Source organism: Lepisosteus oculatus, chromosome 14 (genome assembly GCF_040954835.1).
Source record: "Lepisosteus oculatus isolate fLepOcu1 chromosome 14, fLepOcu1.hap2, whole genome shotgun sequence".
Lineage (NCBI taxonomy): Eukaryota > Metazoa > Chordata > Actinopteri > Semionotiformes > Lepisosteidae > Lepisosteus > Lepisosteus oculatus.
Window position 1 is genome coordinate 10,759,360 of NC_090709.1, and position 18,400 is coordinate 10,777,759.

The 18,400-nt window shown below is 41.4% G+C and overlaps 2 protein-coding genes and 2 non-coding genes across 4 annotated transcripts in view; 1 reads left to right on the forward strand and 3 right to left on the reverse strand.

The window, feature by feature from the left end:
- LOC138242797 (zinc finger protein 271-like) overlaps positions 1-18,400 on the reverse strand; it is a 683,123-nt gene that overhangs the window by 62,786 nt on the left and 601,937 nt on the right. The window lies entirely within an intron of this gene.
- trnat-agu (transfer RNA threonine (anticodon AGU)) lies at positions 231-304 on the forward strand. Its single transcript has one exon. It is a non-coding gene; the product is annotated as a tRNA-Thr (tRNA).
- On the reverse strand, positions 4,673-4,783 carry trnal-caa (transfer RNA leucine (anticodon CAA)). Its single transcript has 2 exons — positions 4,746-4,783; positions 4,673-4,718 (listed from the first exon to the last, which is right to left on the reverse strand). It is a non-coding gene; the product is annotated as a tRNA-Leu (tRNA).
- LOC138242825 (zona pellucida sperm-binding protein 3-like) lies at positions 12,004-14,390 on the reverse strand. Its single transcript, XM_069198390.1, has 7 exons — positions 13,780-14,390; positions 13,563-13,678; positions 13,151-13,487; positions 12,667-13,073; positions 12,525-12,598; positions 12,175-12,357; positions 12,004-12,095 (listed from the first exon to the last, which is right to left on the reverse strand). Exons 1-3 carry the CDS (start codon positions 14,335-14,337, stop codon positions 13,364-13,366), a joined length of 798 nt encoding a protein of 265 aa, XP_069054491.1. The 5' UTR covers positions 14,338-14,390; the 3' UTR covers positions 12,004-12,095; positions 12,175-12,357; positions 12,525-12,598; positions 12,667-13,073; positions 13,151-13,363.

Genomic DNA, 18,400 nt, shown 5'->3' on the forward strand with positions numbered 1-18,400 from the left:
GAAAGGTGTCGTAAATGAACTTTGTCGCCCGTGGGAGATGTCAAGCGCATTGGACATGAAAAGTGCCGGATAAGACCCATTTCTATACGTTTCTCTTAGTGTCGGGGCTCCTATTGAATCCTATTGAATCTAAAGAAGGCAACGTGCTCAGCCAGCCGACTCAGCGCTTACTGAACGCAGGTGTCTCAGAGCGGTGTGTCCAAGTCGCAGTAAAAGAGGGGTATTCTGCCGGCGCCGTGGCTTAGTTGGTTAAAGCGCCTGTCTAGTAAACAGGAGATTCTGGGTTCAAATCCTAGCGGTGCCTTTCTTCCTGTCTTCTCGCACCGTTTATTGTTATAGAGAACATGCTTCTGCATTACCTCAGTCAATATCACCGGGAATGTGAATAGAAATGTAAACATCAATATTTCTGCTCTCTCCTGAGAAACACAAGTATAGAGTCAAAACACAATAAATAATGCTAAAAAATTATTCAGTTAACACCCAGATGTGACAAAACACATTTAAGACTTACATCCCCTTTAAATATGTATTTCCTTAATATCAGTTCTCTTCCCTCCCCAGGACACCTGCAAATTCACTAGAGCATATTAAAAGCTGTGTGTAAGTCTTACATGTGTTCTGTCACATCTGGGTGTTAAATTAATAGATGTGTTGTGTTATTTAATATGATTTGACTCCATGCTTGTGTTTCTCGGGAGACAGCAGAAATATTGGGGATTTGCGGCTACAGAAAATAATGTGAACTTTACAGGCAAAAGTAAGGTTAAGTTAAAGAAACAAAAACGTATTGTCACCTTTTTCAACGTGATTTTTTAAGACATTTGTTCGGAATAGTATATCTTCTCGTGTCTGTGGCTGTTATCCTACAATAACGGTGGTGAAATAGCAGGAATGTGCGGAAAGAATCGGAGATTGAACAGAAGACTCATCCAGTCGATAGTAAGGTTGTGTAGGACCGCACACCCTACGATGTCAGTGTTGAGTAGTGAGGTTTAAAAGCTTCTTCACGAACCAGGAAGGAGTACAAACCTAAAGTCTTCTGATCCGTAATCAGACACGTTATCCATTGCGCCATTGGCGTTTGTATTGCATTCAAAGCCGCTACTATTCATGTGTCTAGTTACTACGTCTTTCATTATGCCTGGTTTAAAATAATGTATCTTTAAAACAGACAAAGGGTTTATGAGTCTCCCTGAAATTCACACACGAAGAATAAAAAATATCGCGTTTAAAAAGAATACAGAGATGCCGGCGATAGAAAACGGAGCGTCTTAAGTGCGCGCTATCACTGAACTAAACTCCCGATCGATAAGTTTGTCGGCGGCTTTTTAATTGTGTTAGGAAGAGCAAACAGTCCACAGTGTACATTTTAAAGGTCTAAGCAAAACAATCAGACGTGAGGATTAGGATTAGGATCCAGAACAGGAGCCTTTACTTCTTTATATACTGAGCTTTCGGGTGAACGTCAAAGTGAAAGACAAATTCGCAATTTTCACTTTTTGATTAAGGAACAAGAAAACACCATCCTTCGAGCTGGATTCAAACCAGGGACATAAGAAATGCCCACTGTTTTTGTCTATAGTCTTAAGATCTAGCAATTGAGCTATCGAGAGGTCGGAAAGTAAACGCTTTTTCACACGTGTAGCCCAATGTAGTGTAGTGTTCCTCTATTTATATCCCAGTTCGACGTCAAAATACTCACTCCCATAGTCTCGTTCAGAAGAAGAAATGGACCAGGCTTCCACTGTATAAACGTCCAGAGTTCTTATAAAACGTTTGAAGGGACATCAGTGCAGGCTGAAATTGGCCCGTTTTCTAGTGGGATCAGGATCATATAAAACCTTTCTTTTGGATTGAGAAGAGGATCATGGAGACACTCAAAATATCCCTGTCTTTGCTTCTTTCAAGGATGAATGGAGTATTTAGCTGCAAGCATCGGTTTAAATCAAAACTCTCTGCTACTGCAGTTGCTTGTTTGAGAGTTTCTTCAAATCTTTCAACTGAACATTGATATCAAGAGATATTGACGGTAATATCATAGGGACTTTGGTTTTCTTTTGATCGAAAATTGTATTAAAATACAAGCCTCTTTCACAGTTGTATACAGTAATACTTTCCCTTGCATCCTAAAATTTCTAAATACCACAAAGTTACAACATATGGAATAGCATTTATTTTAAAATGTATTTTAAAATTTGCATTTATTTAGAGCTATATTTAGAGCTTAGTAAAGATAGCATTGCTAATATTGATGGAGTAGAAATGTAAGATGAATTGATAGCTTTTTCTGAACTAAAAAAGTCCTACAACGCCTCCTGTAACAGTAGCGAGAGAACAAAGGTTTGAGGGTGGGTACCCACCTGTATAAGAATAGTATTCTGCCAGTGCTGTGGTAAAGCTGGTTAAAAGACTTGTTTCATAAAGAGGAAATCCTGGATCCGATTTCCAGCGGTACCTTTTTTTTTCCTGTCTTGTTTTACAGAACATGTAATTTGGGACACTCAAAGAGTTCTTGATTTGGTTTAATGCGTTTATTCATTTCCTTTGCAGAACAACTTGTTTTTTTTTTAATCATACAGCTTGCGAAAGATGAAATGCGAGCGAATTTTTTTGTTCACCAAAAGTATGTAAATGAAAAAAAGCGTAAGGTATAAGCATTTCTGTGGTGCAATCGGTTAGCGTTTTCGGCTATTAATCCCCAGGTGGGTTTTTTGATCCCACCCAGGGACGCACTTCTTCCTATAGTAAACATCATCACCGCAAAAATTTAATTGTTCCGCAAAACCTGAACTATTTTGATATTTGCAGTAGTAAACAATTGAGTACCAGAGTCAACATTACCGGGAATTTCCAATAATTACCGACATTGGCAACTTGCAAACAGTTAGTATTCACCCATAGAATTATATGTTCCAGTGAGTGAGGGAGAATTCACTTATGCTCCCGTTGCATCTTCAGCTAAAGTAATTTAAAAAAACATTGCAAAATTGTTCGAGAACTTGTCAAGCAAAAACAACAGATCGCCGGAGTTCTATTTTAATATTTTCGTATATTTACCTTAATTTGAATATAAATGTTAACATAAACGCTGTTCAATATAATGTAATGTTGTTGTACTTTTAAAATATTTTAGCTGAGGGTGAGAGGGGGGATATTACGCCTTGCCAAACATCTAAAATAACTGTAAAAGGGGATGGCATTTTAATAAAACTGGCAATCAAAAGAAAGTTACAATTTGTATGGTATTATACTCAATATCCCTCGATATTGAAGGTCAGATGAGGAATTTGAAGAAATTATCAAAGAAACAACGGCAATAGCAGAGGGTGTTGATTTTGAACCAGTGTTTGCACCTCAATAATCCATCAATCTTCGCTTGACAGGCTTCTTCAAGATATTCGGTGTTCTATACAAAAAATCGACTATTAAGCGCAAATGTGACAAGAGGCAAAGACTGCGGTAGAGGAGGAATAAACTCCACACGATGACTGTATGTATACGTCTGTCTAATATTCGGCCCCTGCAGGGGCATCATATTCGCTGAACTGCCTGCCAGCGTGTGTACGGGCTTATAATTCAAGAATATCAATGGTCAGTCGCTTACAACGGGTGTTTGTGTTTGTATTATTTAGAGAATTGAAAAAACATTTTCTAAACTACAGCTCGAATGAAATTTAAAAAAGTTTATTTGTCTCTTTGCTGTAACAACTGTGCCAAAACTATTCAGATACATCAAAATAGCATCAGAATGTAACTAGATTTTATTGGATTTTAGGAAATGTATTTTTGCGCATTTCTCTATACGATCAGAATACCTTCCTGTTTTCACCGTGTTTATTGTTTCTGCCTATGATCTCGGAAAGAAAGACCCAGTATCTGTTCACCGAAATATTCCAGGAGTTTGATATGGTTTGAGAGGAGTGTATGAAGGTAATGAAGGAGGGAGGACACGCGCATTCCGCACGGGGAGCGCAGAGCAATGAGCCGCGCCTGCAGCTCTCCGAGTCTTTTCTTATACAACCCCCCGGAGTCCGGACACAGCGTCTCCAGCCAGTGTTGAAGGTTTACAGTTCAGAAAACGGCTGTCTCGAGCAGAAACTGATCTTCCTGCTTTAGTTAAGGTTTGGTTATTGTGGGGGTTTAGCGCTTGTATCTCTCTTCTCTTACTAAACACTATCTACTGTAAAGTATATAAATAGAAGCAAAAATGCAGTTAAAATACTTCAGTAAGGCCGAGCAGATAGGAAAGTTTAATAAAAATGTTCTATGATCTATGTTCTAGTTGCCCATATTTTTTAAACTCTCTGTTCGAGCTCTGATTTAATCCTCTCGGCTCCTGCCGCTGTCACCGGGAGAGTGGCTGCATTCCGTAGGGCTACAGGCTGATTTCACAATGCCACATTTAATGAAATACAGGGGAAACCGCAAGGAAAACAATATGTTTTAATACATCTTCTTCTTGACCGTAAATCTTTACTCGATTACAGGCACCCCAAACAGTTCTTAAGGGAGAAATCGAAGCCTATTTGACTTTCTGCTAATCACATTGAAGTGTTCACGAAGCATTTCCCTGCCCATCATGTGCCCGCAAGCCGGTTTCTCCGTTTTCCTCTTTCTGTCGTTGTCAGCGAGCACAAGAAGACAGGAAAAATGCAAGAGAGGGAAAAGCTGTCAGGAGTGGGATTTGAACCCACGCCTCTATGCAGAGACCAGAACACACAAGCAATGGAAAGACAGGAGTCCTTGAGTCTGGCGCCTTAGACCACTCGGCCATCCTGACGAGGTACGTCAGATGGTGTGATAAAAGCACCAGTAGTTCACAAAACTGAGAAATGCTTTGCTGGAGAAGCGCCACGTTGCCTAATGTTGCCTAAACGGATCGCGGAAATCAAATATTCGGATCGATTTAGAGTGTGCTTTACAGCCTTTGTGTAATATTTTAAATTGTTTTAAAAAAGTGTGTACTGTGTACTACGTTTAGGACTAGTTAGTGTGGTAGAATATGGAGATCATCTCCAGCTCTGAGCTCAACTGCAACAACAAGTCGTGCTGAACAAAGTCAGAGTTCAGCTGAACCTTTGCTCAGTGTGGTGCTCAGGACTCAGGAGTATTGTTGTGGTTCTAATTAGCACGAACTGCAGGGGCTCTGAATCAGAACATTTCAATTTATCTGTTCAGTAAGTTAAAATGCAGGACATGTTAAAATCAGATTATCACTGTGTCTCTGTCCCGTTTGTATATAACCGAATGTTTAAAAGATACCAGTAAGGACACACAACTACTAATGCGGTACTTATTGGAAATAGTCCCAAAACAAGTACGTCTGGCAGCTGGTAGACCCCTGTAATAATTTTGCAGTGACACTTTGAAGATTTACGCTCTATTTAAATATTAATTTACTAAATTTCAGTTCTCTTTTCTCACACTCCCTGGCATAACTGAACTCTCACTCTCGCATACTAAAGGCTTTACATTCATAAGCTGTGATACAGATTCTAATAAAGACAGAATGAAACTGTTTGTTTTGTGTCTCATGGTGATCCTCTTCTCGATCCAAATGAAATGTTTAATATGATCCCTCGAGAAAGAAAAGGAGTCAATTTCCGCCTGGAATGATTGATGCTCCATCAAACATTTTGTAATATCTCCGGAAGTTTATACAGTAGAATCCTGGTTTGTGGCTTAAATTCAAGGTAAACAAGACTAAGGAAACGAGTTGGAAACGATGTCGATCTGGGATTTAAATCCTCCGGAACATTTCACTACATTGGACAGTATGTGCCAGAGAGCATCTCCTGACATCTGTTGGTAGCTCAGTTGGTAGAGCGGAGGACTGTAGTGGAAACAAGAGTGAATGCTTAGGTTGCTGGTTTGACACCGGTTCGAAGGAAGGTGCCCTTTGTGTATTTCATTCAAACAGTTAAAATAGCTGGTCTTTTTTCACTCAGACTTTGATCACAAGCTCAATAAAAGACGAAGCAGAGGCTCTTGTTCTGAATTCAGCTCACGTCTGATTGTCTTGTTTTGGGCAAGATCTGATCTTTGAATTCAGGGAATACTGTCTGCTTTGTACAGTAATTCAAAAGTAGATACAAATATCACTTTTTTATTGTAGATATAAAGGTGTTCTCTGTTTTCAAAGGATAGGTACTTAATTGGCTTTATGATTTGGTTTTGATTTTGTATCGTTGTATTATTAAGTTTGTGCTTTTTGTGTTTTTAACATATTGTGAACTTATTTTTGAAACAAATGCTTACAAAAGCAGACATGGCACACATCTGTTTATACCAGCGGTGAATTGTATATTTTTATTAAGTAGAAGCTACTGCGCACTTCTGGGAGTATAACAGGTTCGATATAAAGTGGCAAAAATATAAAAGGGGAAAATACCCCAGACTGGGCGTAAAGGCCTCGTTGTGACTGTTGTTTTATTGTTGAATACGGCATACTGTGCACGAAATGTTGCAGAAACACAATCTGATAGTTAAATAATTAGTATGAGGCCCCGGATCCAAATATTAAGTGCTGATTTTTTTAAGTGATATCTTCCCTTCCTCTGGTAGAAGTAACACGATGTGAGCAATTGGTTTTTGTTCTTTTTTTTTCACGTTGCGATCCAAAAAGCTTCAGATGCACAGTCTGACAGCAACCAAACCAGAATGGATTCTGCTGGGAGCCGGACTGAGCTCATTCTTGCTCCCTGTGCTGAAAACAGAATTAGCTCTTCCTCGAACATCGTCTACAGCTGCTGGATGGTGCTCTACGTCCTGCTGCTCCAGCAATTATTTGGACGAAAGACAGATCACTTGCGCGCTTTTAACCTTCTCGCAGCTACAGGCGAGACTGAAGCTGGCGATATAAAGGCACGCGCTGGTACACCTTCTCTAACTTTCACAATCGCGATAAACATTTTTTTAAGACCTTTGAAAAACTAGATATAGATAAAACTAGATAAAAAACATGAGCTTTATCGGTTTTTACATTAATCGATTTTGAATCAAATTTGATCTTTTTACATTGCATTTTACTTTGAAATGTAGCATGCATACCTAATCCACCAACGGACAGAGCAATATTTAACGTTGCCTTCAAGAGCTTCCAACGTGTGATGGATTTGTATGGGTGTCTGTATGATACCACTACAGCACTGGCGCAGGTGCAAAATTCACTTTCACAAGACTTTTTCAGTGTCTTCTCTCTCAAATGGACCGAAGCACAGGAGCCAATATTCGGGAAAACGACAGGTGTTTAAACAGAGGATGTCCCAATGTCTGGGACAATGCATTGTGATTTTGTATAAACGCAAATGGTTTCTCATTTAAAAGCCAACATCATTCTTTGTATCCCTGGCGCTAATACGCTACCATACATGCGAGCTGTTGTGTGAAAGAAAATTCATATGTGCGTAGGAAGGCAGAATAAAATCCAGAACTGTGTTGGTGACATTGATAAACAGGGCTCATGTTCACAACAAAACTTTACTGTATAAAAAGTTAAAATTCGTAAATATATAATTTTTAATTATGCAAGGTGTCTGTTAAACCATTCATGAAGGATTTTTAGACAGAAAAACACACCATTATATGAGAAAATATATTTACTATATCTGCATTTAACTCACTTTTTAACAATTTCAATTTCAAGGCCGATATAAATTGTTGCCCTGCTTTTTTGTCATAAATACACAAGCTTGTTATGTCTTGTGTCAGAAATAAACTGCATGAAATTTGCTAAAGCAACAAAAAGTAAGCGCCACAAAGAAGACAGACATTTGCATTAATAGTGCAATGTTATCTCAAGCCTTTAAAATTACTTTAAATGCAATTTGTTTTTCTCTGTGGCTCTAAGGTTTTGTCATTTACTGTAGTTATTCAGGAGAACATTATGTTAATCGTATAGATGAAACGTTTAATATATTCAGGTGGGTAGCTAAGTCAGCATGCGTATCTGCAAAGGAACAAGTAATATTGTAGGTTTATTCCATGCTGAAAAGAGAAGAGAGAAAACAAACCTGAAGAAGGTTTCACAGCTGAAACGTTGTGTTTTCTCTCTTCTCTTTTCAGCATGGAATAAACCTATTACTTGTTCCTTTAATATATTGTTCGGTTTGACTCAAAATGCTTTACTACTACAAGAGAGAATTATAGTATGGAGGATGAGACAAATTTATGATTTCTTGGAAGATGTTTTTTCTTTGCATTCGAAATGAATCGAAACTTTAGCGTGACACACAAACCCTTTGTCTTTTTTAAAGATATAATATTTTTAAACAGACATTATAGAAAACGTTTTTTTTTACTAAGCAATTTTGGCCGGGGGCGATGTATTACTAGTAGTGGCGCTGAGGTCACTATGGTGCAGTTGAGCACCGTAAGATTAGGGCCAGTGACGTAATGTATAACGCATCTGACTTCGAAACAGAAGATTGTAGGTTTGACTCCTGCCTGGCTCATGTTGCTTTTTTAACACGGTACTGTCTGAAGATCAGCTCCTGCTCTGAGCTCAATAGCAATGCAAAACTGTGCGTAACAAAGCTGGTGAGCAGCTGAACTTGTGCTCAGTAGTCAGTACGGTGCTGAGGGTTCAGTACTGGCGTTGTTCTAATTAGCACGAACTGCAATGGCTCTGAATCTGACCATTTCTATGGAAGCCCATTTCCGCCAGGGAGTAAAAATAAAAACGCGCTATGGTATCTCAGAATTCCGACTAAGTAACCGAGAATTGCGACTTAAAAACTCAGAACTTTCCGACTTTATATATCACATTTGGGACTTCGAAATAACCCATATTTCATTGTCTGTCCTTTTGTTATTGTAACGGATTCGGGTTCCAGGGCTTGTGCCCTCACCGCTCCCACCCTAGTTCGTGCCTCACTGCATTGGCTCGAACCCAGGCCTTGCCAGCTGAGCTAAAGAAGAGTTTTTTTTTAAAGTAAAAAAGAACATACAATGGAAATATTTAAAAAGTTTCAGCTTTTATAATTGTGAATTCTCCTGGATGTGAAGTGTCTATTTATGTATCTTATTTCATATTGTCTTCGTTTTTGTATTTCTGTTGTTTAAATAAAAAAAAAATTAAAAGCCCACCGTCCACTATTCCATCCGTGTACTATGGAAGCCTCACTACAGGAAATGGGATTCCATAAAAATTAGTGTAATTAATTTGATTTTTATCAGGTCACTGTACAAGACAAGTCTTCAGGCTTATAGATCCTATGATCTTGTACGATTCATCAATATAGTGTAACAGAATGGCCAACATACAATTTGTAGTTCAGGTGGGTAGCTGCGTCAGCATGCGTAGGCTGCAAAGGAACAAGTAATAGGTTTATTCCATGCTGAAAAAAGGAAGAAAGAAAATATGTTTTGGCGGAAACGTACCAGTAAACTTTACATTAACAATACCAGCCAACAATACATTATCATTTCACACCGGTTCTACAGGAATCTACAGCAGAGCCCTAAGTTGACTCCCAGAGTCCCACTGAGCCCATAGAATTCCACATCACCCATCACTCCTGCACACAGTCCGCTGAGAGCGCCTGTCCATAAACTACTGGATTGAGAATGGGATCAAATAATTCCCCATTTTCTTAATTCTACATCAAAGGACTGTTAAAGGTCTATTCGAAGGCATCGATTCGTATTCTTAAACCAAATGAACGACTGGAATAAGTTAATATTACTTATAAATAGTCGTGCTACAATACTCCAGTTGAAGGCACGCTTCTAGCTTTGTGGTACTCTGGTGCGTCACAAATTTATGTTTGAATTTCTGTGGATGAACTACTATACAGTAGGTGTACCCTCGCTCACTTTCTTTAGCGACAGTCGTTGCTCTTCATCTGAGTGATGTATTTGCCTGTTTTTCAGTTCACTTCCCTGCAAGGAATATTTACCTCAGAGCTCTCTTTCACAGACTGCAGGCGCTATGTTTGTTAACAGGTGTTATAGTGATGACATCTTTCTGTATGATCAGGACAGGAGCTGCAAGTCCACTGTGTTGTGGCTGCAGTACAATTTTAGCTTATTATTATAATACTTTTTAACAGCGACAGATTCCTAAGATCACGAGGTGTTTATGATATTATTTCAGTATTTAGATGCTACTACATTCGGAACTGTCCCATAGGATTCAGTGTTCCATCAGTTTGGCACTAAACTGCTTAGTCTATTGCAGGAATTGTACTTAGTCCTGTCCTGTAGTGTCCTCTAGAGAGCAGCAGCTGTTTCCTTGGGCTCATTGCAATTGGGAACATTGTGATTACTGAGCAGGGGACTAAAGTCAGCAGACGAGCGAGTTGCAAATCGGTATTAATCTGGCGTACAGAGCTGCATGCTAATCTCTGGATCATCTCCAGTTAATGCGATGCTGTTCTTACCTTGCAATTGACCCAATCTGACTACTGGCACCAACAACCCTGTTATTACAAATAAACTTCTTGTGTACCTACCGTGATACATAAGTTTGGTGGAGAGGTTTGGCAGCCCATATTCAGTCAAAGGTGTGTGTGCAGATCACTGTGATATACAGGCATCAACAAACTGACATACAATATTAAATGTTTAACTGATAAAACCCAAATAAACCAAACCTGTATAAATTAGTGGTGGAAAGGTCTCTGAGCCTTTGGTAAGAACGATGGGTATATAACCCATTGTCCTCAAAATTTGGAAATGAATCCTTGAGCACTGCTGTTGTACCAACGGTCCTCAAAAGTGCTGCCATTACCCCCGTCCCATAAAAGCCTAACATTACCCTTTCTTGCATAAACTGTAGAACTTGCCTTCACATTTCAGTTGCAGTTTAATCTATTATCACCCTACTCCACACTTCATAACCTTCACTCTTCTAATTCTGGTCTCCTGTCCCCCAAGCCAGTCTACACTGTATGGGTGACAGGGCATTCTGCTGTTATGCCCCCAAGCTCTGGAACTCTCTCCCCAAGGATAGCAGAGTCACCTTCCCTAAACTCCTTCAAATTCAGACTCAACACCTTCTTCTGTAGAAGAGCCTTTACTGAACTGGTTCCATTCTTTACCCCTCTGCTCCTACTTTCCTTAGTACCACCATCCATGGTCTCCTCTGTCTATTGGAATTGTTTTATCCTGTGTATTCTTATTGTAATTATGTCAAGTACTTTGAGAAGCCACCTTTGGAACCATCACATAAAATAGTTTATCCTAAATCCTTGAAGCTTTAATAGGGCAGTGCAGTAGGGCCAAAAATTGACAGTGTTAGTGGGCCAGCAGGATTTGTGCAAATTATAGGTAGTCACAAAGGGAGACTAGGATTCACTTGAAATTCATGACATGGGACACTGAAACAGGGGAGAGGCTTTGTGTAGTAAGCGTTCAGTCTCACTCTACACAGTCTGTATTGCTGGCAGAGGTGGTTGTGAACACCTGTCTTCCCAGTCAAGTACTGGGATCTCCAGTCTCAATCCTAATACTTCCCGTGACTGTCCAATACTGCGAAACCAACACCCATAAGACAAGACCTCCAAGATTCTAACTGTACCATTATTCACTGATGTTTGTGCACCAGTATTGTTCTTCTGCTAAGGAAGGGAAGGCCTACTTTACACCAAGCCCCTGTTGACAATTCCTTCCTTGTGTTTCTTTTAGTCAGTTTGTGCAGCCTAGAATGTGACACCAGATCTCACACTCTTACTGGGCACAACAGTAGCAACTCACACTCCATAAGCACTACCCCTCTTGGAAACGGGAGGATTTCCAGTATATTGAACACCTCCGTCTCTCCCACAGTAAAAAAAAAAAAGTCACAAAGCCCTGCCCAAGGAATAGTGTGGCCATCTTCCCCCAGTACAATGCTTTATTACTCCAGCCATTTTCAGTCCTCATTGGCAGCAATATGAGAAGCATTCTTGAAAGGGGAACCCCCACAAATACTTCCATTGATTAATGAGTCTCACTTCCCTTGAACTCCTCCACCCCATTCAAACCTATAAACCATAAAGAAACAAGGGCAGGCAGAAGGGTCTTTCACAGCTTTATTGAGATGTTGCCATTACAAGGCGAGTGGAGGCAGGAGAGTCACAAGGGCCAGGCTGGAGCCTTCATTCAGGCACCTGGGGAGGAAGAAGGAGAACAATCCAGCTGAACTGCAGGACACCCACCCCTACAGGAGCTCCTCCTGCCAGACCCTACCTGTCCACTGGCCAACATCTCCAAAGTCCTCTGCCCCCTCCACATCCTCACTGGTGCTCTCAGCATCTTCACTGGAGCTCTGAGGGTCTCCTTCCTCATCCTCAGTCCAGTAAACTCCCACATCCAGAGGACCCTCTACTGGTGCCACAGCCACCCGACTACTGGTCACCAGGCTCCTGGTACCTGTGGACAAGTAACACCCAGGAGTGAGGGATCTGCTATACCCAGAGACCCACAGTCTACTCATCTAAACAGTCCCTTTGTCCAGCACGGGATCATTCCTCAGTTGTCCAAGCATGGTTGTCTCTTGGGCAGAGATGCATCCATAAGGGATAGAGAACCAGACCCACCTTCATTCCAACTGCCAGCACACCTGGACTCACAGCAGGCACAGACCTCATGGTCACCATACAGCTCCTCCCACCTGGAGGAGAGGAGGACAGGTGAGGCCTCCACCTGGTATGTCCCAGAGCACCCTCCTTGCAGAAGTACCTCTTAGCCTCCCTGTTGTAGGTGCAGGACTTGGTCCCTGGTGTTGCTTTAGCAGGAGCCACAGCCATGACACAGTGCATGTACAGCTCAGTCACTTCATGCAGCAAGAGGGAAGGTCACAGCATTAAGGGATCAAGGCCAATAGAAGGACCTTCTGCCATCTGTGAAGGCAAGCTGGCAGCTCTAGGCACTACAGCTGCCACAGTCTGGTTCACATCTAGATCATGGATGGAAAAGCAGACCATGGATCAGTAGAGCAGGAAGGCTGAGCAGCCTTTGAGAGCAGTACCTTCCTGGACAGCTTCTTCTGGAAGAGGAAGGCATCAATCGTGAAGCGGAGCACATCCTTCTGCTTGGAGGGGACAAACCTGGACAGGCAGTCATCTGCCTTGCTGTCCACCATGCACCTGGGGACAAGGACAAGGATGAACCCCTGCAGGCTCTCAGGGCTCCTGCCCACCTCTCCTCCCAGAAGGGGCCGTACCCCAAGTTGTCGATCACGGGGAAACGGGGCTGGGAGTGCTGGTCCGGTTTCTCGGTTATGTAACACGAGTGGATGTACAGCCTCTGCTCCGCTGTGGCAAAGTAGGCAGTGGCCTGGAAGTACATGGGCTGACCCAGGAAGTACTCATCCTTAGGAGAGAGAGAGGCAGCATTACACCTGCACACAGCACCCCTTGCAGGCAGGTGGAGCCACTCACTCAAGGAGCTTACAGTTGGTGGTGAGCAGCACAAAGCTGTGCTTGTTCTTCAGGTCCTTGAAGAAGGTCCTTCTCCTGGCCCACGTGGGGACATAGCCAACCTTGTAGGAGTAGTGGAACCTGCATGACAGAGTGGATGAGGGGCTTCTGGACACTTTCCCAGCAGCTTCTCAGCAGTAGCAGAGCCCTGCCTACCTGTTGTAGGAGCACTTGACAGGCACAGAGAAGGGAATGAAGCGATGCACAGGCGCACTGGAGGAGGGCGGGGCATAGCGGAGAGTGTTGGAGTACACCACGCGGCCCTGGAGAACCTGCAGGGTCACAGAGGAAGGGATATTCCCAGGAAAGGCAACCCCGACACTGGCCCTACAGCTCACATCGATACACTGCATGTAGATGAAGACCCGCTTACCGATCGCTCGGTGCCGCAACCGTGAAGCCCGTAGATGAAGTAGAAGTAACTGCGTGTGGGTCGGCTGACGCTGCAGTTGCCCAAGGTCACCTCCGATGGCCGACAGCTGAAGCCGAACAGGAGCCGACTAACCCTCACGTACATCCTGCTGGAGTCGCACCACACGGCCACTCCTCGGGTGTCCCCGATGGCCGGGCGAGCCGGCTGCCGCCCTCGCTGGGGAGGAAACAGGACGCTCTTGATGTAGGTGGGTAAGGGGCGGCTGCCGGCTTCGGGCTTCATCTTCTCCTTGTCGAAGTAGGGCGAGTACGCGTCTCTGGACACGGGAAGGCGGCGGAAGTCGGGAGCCAAGGACTGCGAGTCGTTCTCGCTTGCAGACAGGTCTTCGGAGGGCGCATCTGCCAGGTTCAAGTCCTCCAACTGGGCTGCGTCTTCAGGAGCCGGGAGGTCGGCCTGGAGCGCTAATTCCCGAGAGTCCCAGCCAGCCGGCTCGGCGGAGATCAGTGCGGGGAGCCCAGCCCCTGCGCACAGGCACAGCATAAAGAAAAACAAGCGCATCGCCAAATTAACGCCCCGCTAAATTGCTACAGGAGTAAAATAAATAAACCAATAAACTGTGTTGAAGCAAGAAAGCATAAAGTGTGAATGCGGTGACTAGGTTTTTATACTGGCAGAACCTGCTACCACACACCTGGTCACACTACCGCTCAATCAACACAATCAATTACACACAGAGACTCGGATTGTTCTCAGGGTCTAATTAGAACCTGCTTCCAGTCTGAGGCGGGACTCCGTGAAGCCGCCTGAACACTTTCCCGTGTGTATCTGACCTCAGCGGAGGAGTTCCACGCAATTTCGACAGAATTAAATCACCCACACGTGTAAAATTTGCTCAGATTAATTTATTGTTCAATTCGTTTCTAATTTCCAAGGACAGTGTGTTAAACTCGCTGTCAGACAGAGTACGGAACATGCGACACTCCGTCCACACTTTCCTTTATCGAGGGGCTGTTCTATCAACATGTACCGCAATGAAAATAATTTAACTATTTTTCATGTGTAATTGCATGTCATATTAAAATGTGTAATACAAGCATTTCTTTGTTTTCCAGTAAAGAAATACTGATCAGCTTTTGACATGATCTGATAATAATTTGTCTGATTTTCCAGAGATTGCTTTTGCTTCGCAGCACTGAGAACCTACGGAAGCCCGTTTCCGCCAGGGAGTAAAAAAAAACGCACTATGGTATCTCAGAATTGTGACTTAGAATCATAGAATTGCGACCTGAAAACTCAGAATTTTAACTTTATCTCTCACATTTGCGACTTCGAAATAGCCCATATTTCATTGTCTGTCCTTTTGTTATTGTAACGGATTCGGGTTCTAGGGCTTGTGCCCTTGCCGCTCCCACCCTACTTCGTGCCTCACTGTATTGGCTCGAACCCAGGTCTTGCTAGATAGAACCCGAATCGTTACAATAACAAAAGGACAGACAATGAAATATGGGCTAATGTGAGAGATAAAGTCATAATTCTGAGTTTTTAGGTAGCAATTCTGAGTTACTTAGTCGGAATTCTGCGATACATTACTATGTAGGACACGTTAATGTAGAATCATTACTATGTCTGTCTCTTGTCTGTATGTAAATGAATGTCTTTGACAGCTTAATGTTAGTTTTTAATTTAGTTTTACGATGTAGGTCATGCGTTAACATATGCACGAGCATACGAAATGTCTCCCTCCTGATTCAGCTCATGCTCCATAGGAGTGAAGCGATTCCTCCTGCTTCTTGTACAATCATATCAGAACAGAAGCCCGTGTCGCTCAGCTCTGATTCAAGACCGACTCGCATCTTCAGCCCCTTTTTTATTCGTGATCCTAATTTTCTTTAGTTACGATCAATATTGAACTTTTTCTAAATAAAACGACAATAATCAAACATGCAGGCAGACTTTTAAAAAGTATTAGGAGCTGACAGGGTGCCCCTTTGGAATAGTTGTCAGAAAATGAATTATTAAAAGATTGATACACAAATCGCTAAATAAGAAAACGTAAAAACCCTAGCTGTAAGCAATTGGCCATTCATATTCCTGAATTTTAAATCCCTGTGTTTTTCTGTATCCGAATGCCTGGTGCAGCTAATTTGAAAGCAGAGTCTACCATTTACTGTATTGCAGAAGCGTATTGTTGCCACCAAGGAAAAAAAATCCTGAGTTTACAGGAGTAAAAGAGGAAACAAATGCAAACACCGTTTAGAAAAAACACACACGTCTCAGGCCTTAACCATGACAAGGATGGGATTTGAACCTAGACGAGCAGAGCACAATGAATTAGCAATCCAAAAAGTGACTCCTGTTTAATTTTCTTTTCGCTTGCTCGATTTGTAGTACGCTCCTAAATCTTTACAACCGATAAACAAAACGGCTTCATGTGCCACAGCATTCTGCTGCAGGTACGGTTTGCACCGTGTATTAGGCGAACCCGAATTAAATATTTCAAATATGTGAAGAATTTCATGAAACCTGAAAAAAGATCACAGCCAATGTCAGCAATTCAGAGCCTGTAGGCAGCTTCAACAGAACAAAACGATCTGAAGCCTCAATAATTTCATAGAGTGTATTGTGACACTCTAACCACGTTGTTGCTACTTCTGCTACTTCTGCTGCCGTTGCTTTAAACTCTACTCAGCGGGCAAATAAAGTTGTGCAAAGAATAGAGTACTTTGAGCCGTCCAAATTCCATTATGTGAATTTAAGCTTTTTTTTTATTAATAACAGCATTAGTAAAACAATGCGTGCTCAGAAACCTTACTTATTAGCTTATGAAGCAATAGTGTTTCGACAATTTGCGGTCTTCAAAAAGTAAACGCTGAAGTTTTTATACTTTCTTGTGAGCAGATCACCTTTGATTTAGAAAAGGAAAACTTACTCCCCTGTTGCTTTCATTGCAATATCTGAATCGAGACCCAAGCGCTAAGAAAGCTGAAAAACGCAGAAGTCATAAACCCGATTTTAATTTAGATACACATTTTCTAACGCAGCCTTCATTACAAGACATTCTATTTCTCGAAAGCGTGTTATGTAAAAAAGAGAAAAACGAAAATATATGGATGACAATATTTAAAAGCTGAAGATTTTACTTTTGAGAAATTGTCATTTTATGTATCTAGACGCTTTTCAAGCGCTGCTTTTAGAACTTTGCTGTGCTTCCTGAATCATTTTCAGCGTTATAAACTGGGTGTGGAAGTAGCGATCACTTTGTAGAGCAGTTGATAGACTGGAGCTGTTCAGACTACTCTTCTTATTTCTCAAATGCTTCCATCATTTTTCTTTCAGGCTAGGACGCGAGTGTGTAAATGTGTTTGGTTTTCGTTTCACTGATTCTCATTGAAGATTCGTGAATTAACAACGAAAGAATCAGTTGCCTCGGAAAGCAGAAGGTTTGGTTCTCAACGATCTTGAAGACACGCCCATGTAGAGCAGCGTGTGATGTTTCGTACTATAAAAGACCAAGTGCTCAAAGTGACGTCTGCGTTTGCCGTTGAGACTTTTCATCTCCGGCGCACTTTTAGAAAGCAAAGATAGAGCAGTTGTGTTGAATCACACTATGAAAGGTGTCAGCAGAGTGGCGCAGCGGAAGCGTGCTGGGCCCATAACCCAGAGGTCGATGGATCGAAACCATCCTCTGCTATATATTTTTTATGCACGATTGATAAGCACACCATCAGTTTAATGAAGTGCATTAAAACTGATTTTTCTCTCGTGTGTATGCAAGCTTCTCACTTACGGTACTCTTTCATCTTTACCAATAGCAGATGCCCAAATGTATCTTTGGTTGTTCTGCGATCCTTGATAGTTTCCTCAAATCCTTCAAATGAACATCCATATCAAACCAATTGTGTTTATATATATTACAATATAGCATATAACATATATAGCACATTTGTATAATGCTCATTTAATAATAATTGTCAAAGATTGTCAAGTTCTCCAACAAAAGAACAAATGATCAACAAATGATGATTAATCTCTTCTTGAATATAATCTCAAAAAAGAACCATTAAGATTTACTAAGATCAAAGCTTAATCAGTGTATTAAGTTTAGCTTGCATCATAGTAATTGAGCAATAAAGTCTGTCCTAATTAAAGAGTACCCAAAGTTTGAAAGTACAACATAGAATAAGAGTACCTTTAATTGCTCTAAAAAGATTTGTGTCTCCCAGGCACCTCTTTTGTCTTTGATCTTTCTGGTTTGTGCCAGCGAAGTTGAATTCCATCATCAGTTAATTTGTCTTAAGTCTGAAAACCAAATTATGACTGAGCTTAGACATTTCTCTAGCGAGTTTTCACTCAACGTTTATTTACTCAAATATTTAGTATCAAATGTACCACTGTAATTCTTATATTTTAAAAGACAATTTAGCAGTTTTACACCTTGCAAATTCAGTGGTTAACAAAGTATCTTTAAGCTAAATTCTGTGGATATTTTAACTTGATCAAAGTAAAAATGTAATGTAAAAACATTAAAAAAATCTATAAGCAATACCTTAACAACACTGTGAACACACTTTCTTTGAAATCACTGTTGCCTACTCTCCAAAGTTGGTTTATCTGGAAATAA

Excerpts from the sequence above, each read along its gene's own strand:
- LOC138242825 (XM_069198390.1), bottom strand. The coding sequence starts at position 14,337 with ATGCGCTTGTTTTTCTTTATGCTGTGCCTGTGCGCAGGGGCTGGGCTC. Across the intron at positions 13,679-13,779 it reads GTTGCGGCACCGAGCGATCG|GTTCTCCAGGGCCGCGTGGT; the intron begins GTAAGCGGGTCT and ends GTGACCCTGCAG. Across the intron at positions 13,488-13,562 it reads GTCAAGTGCTCCTACAACAG|GTTCCACTACTCCTACAAGG; the intron begins GTAGGCAGGGCT and ends TCTGTCATGCAG.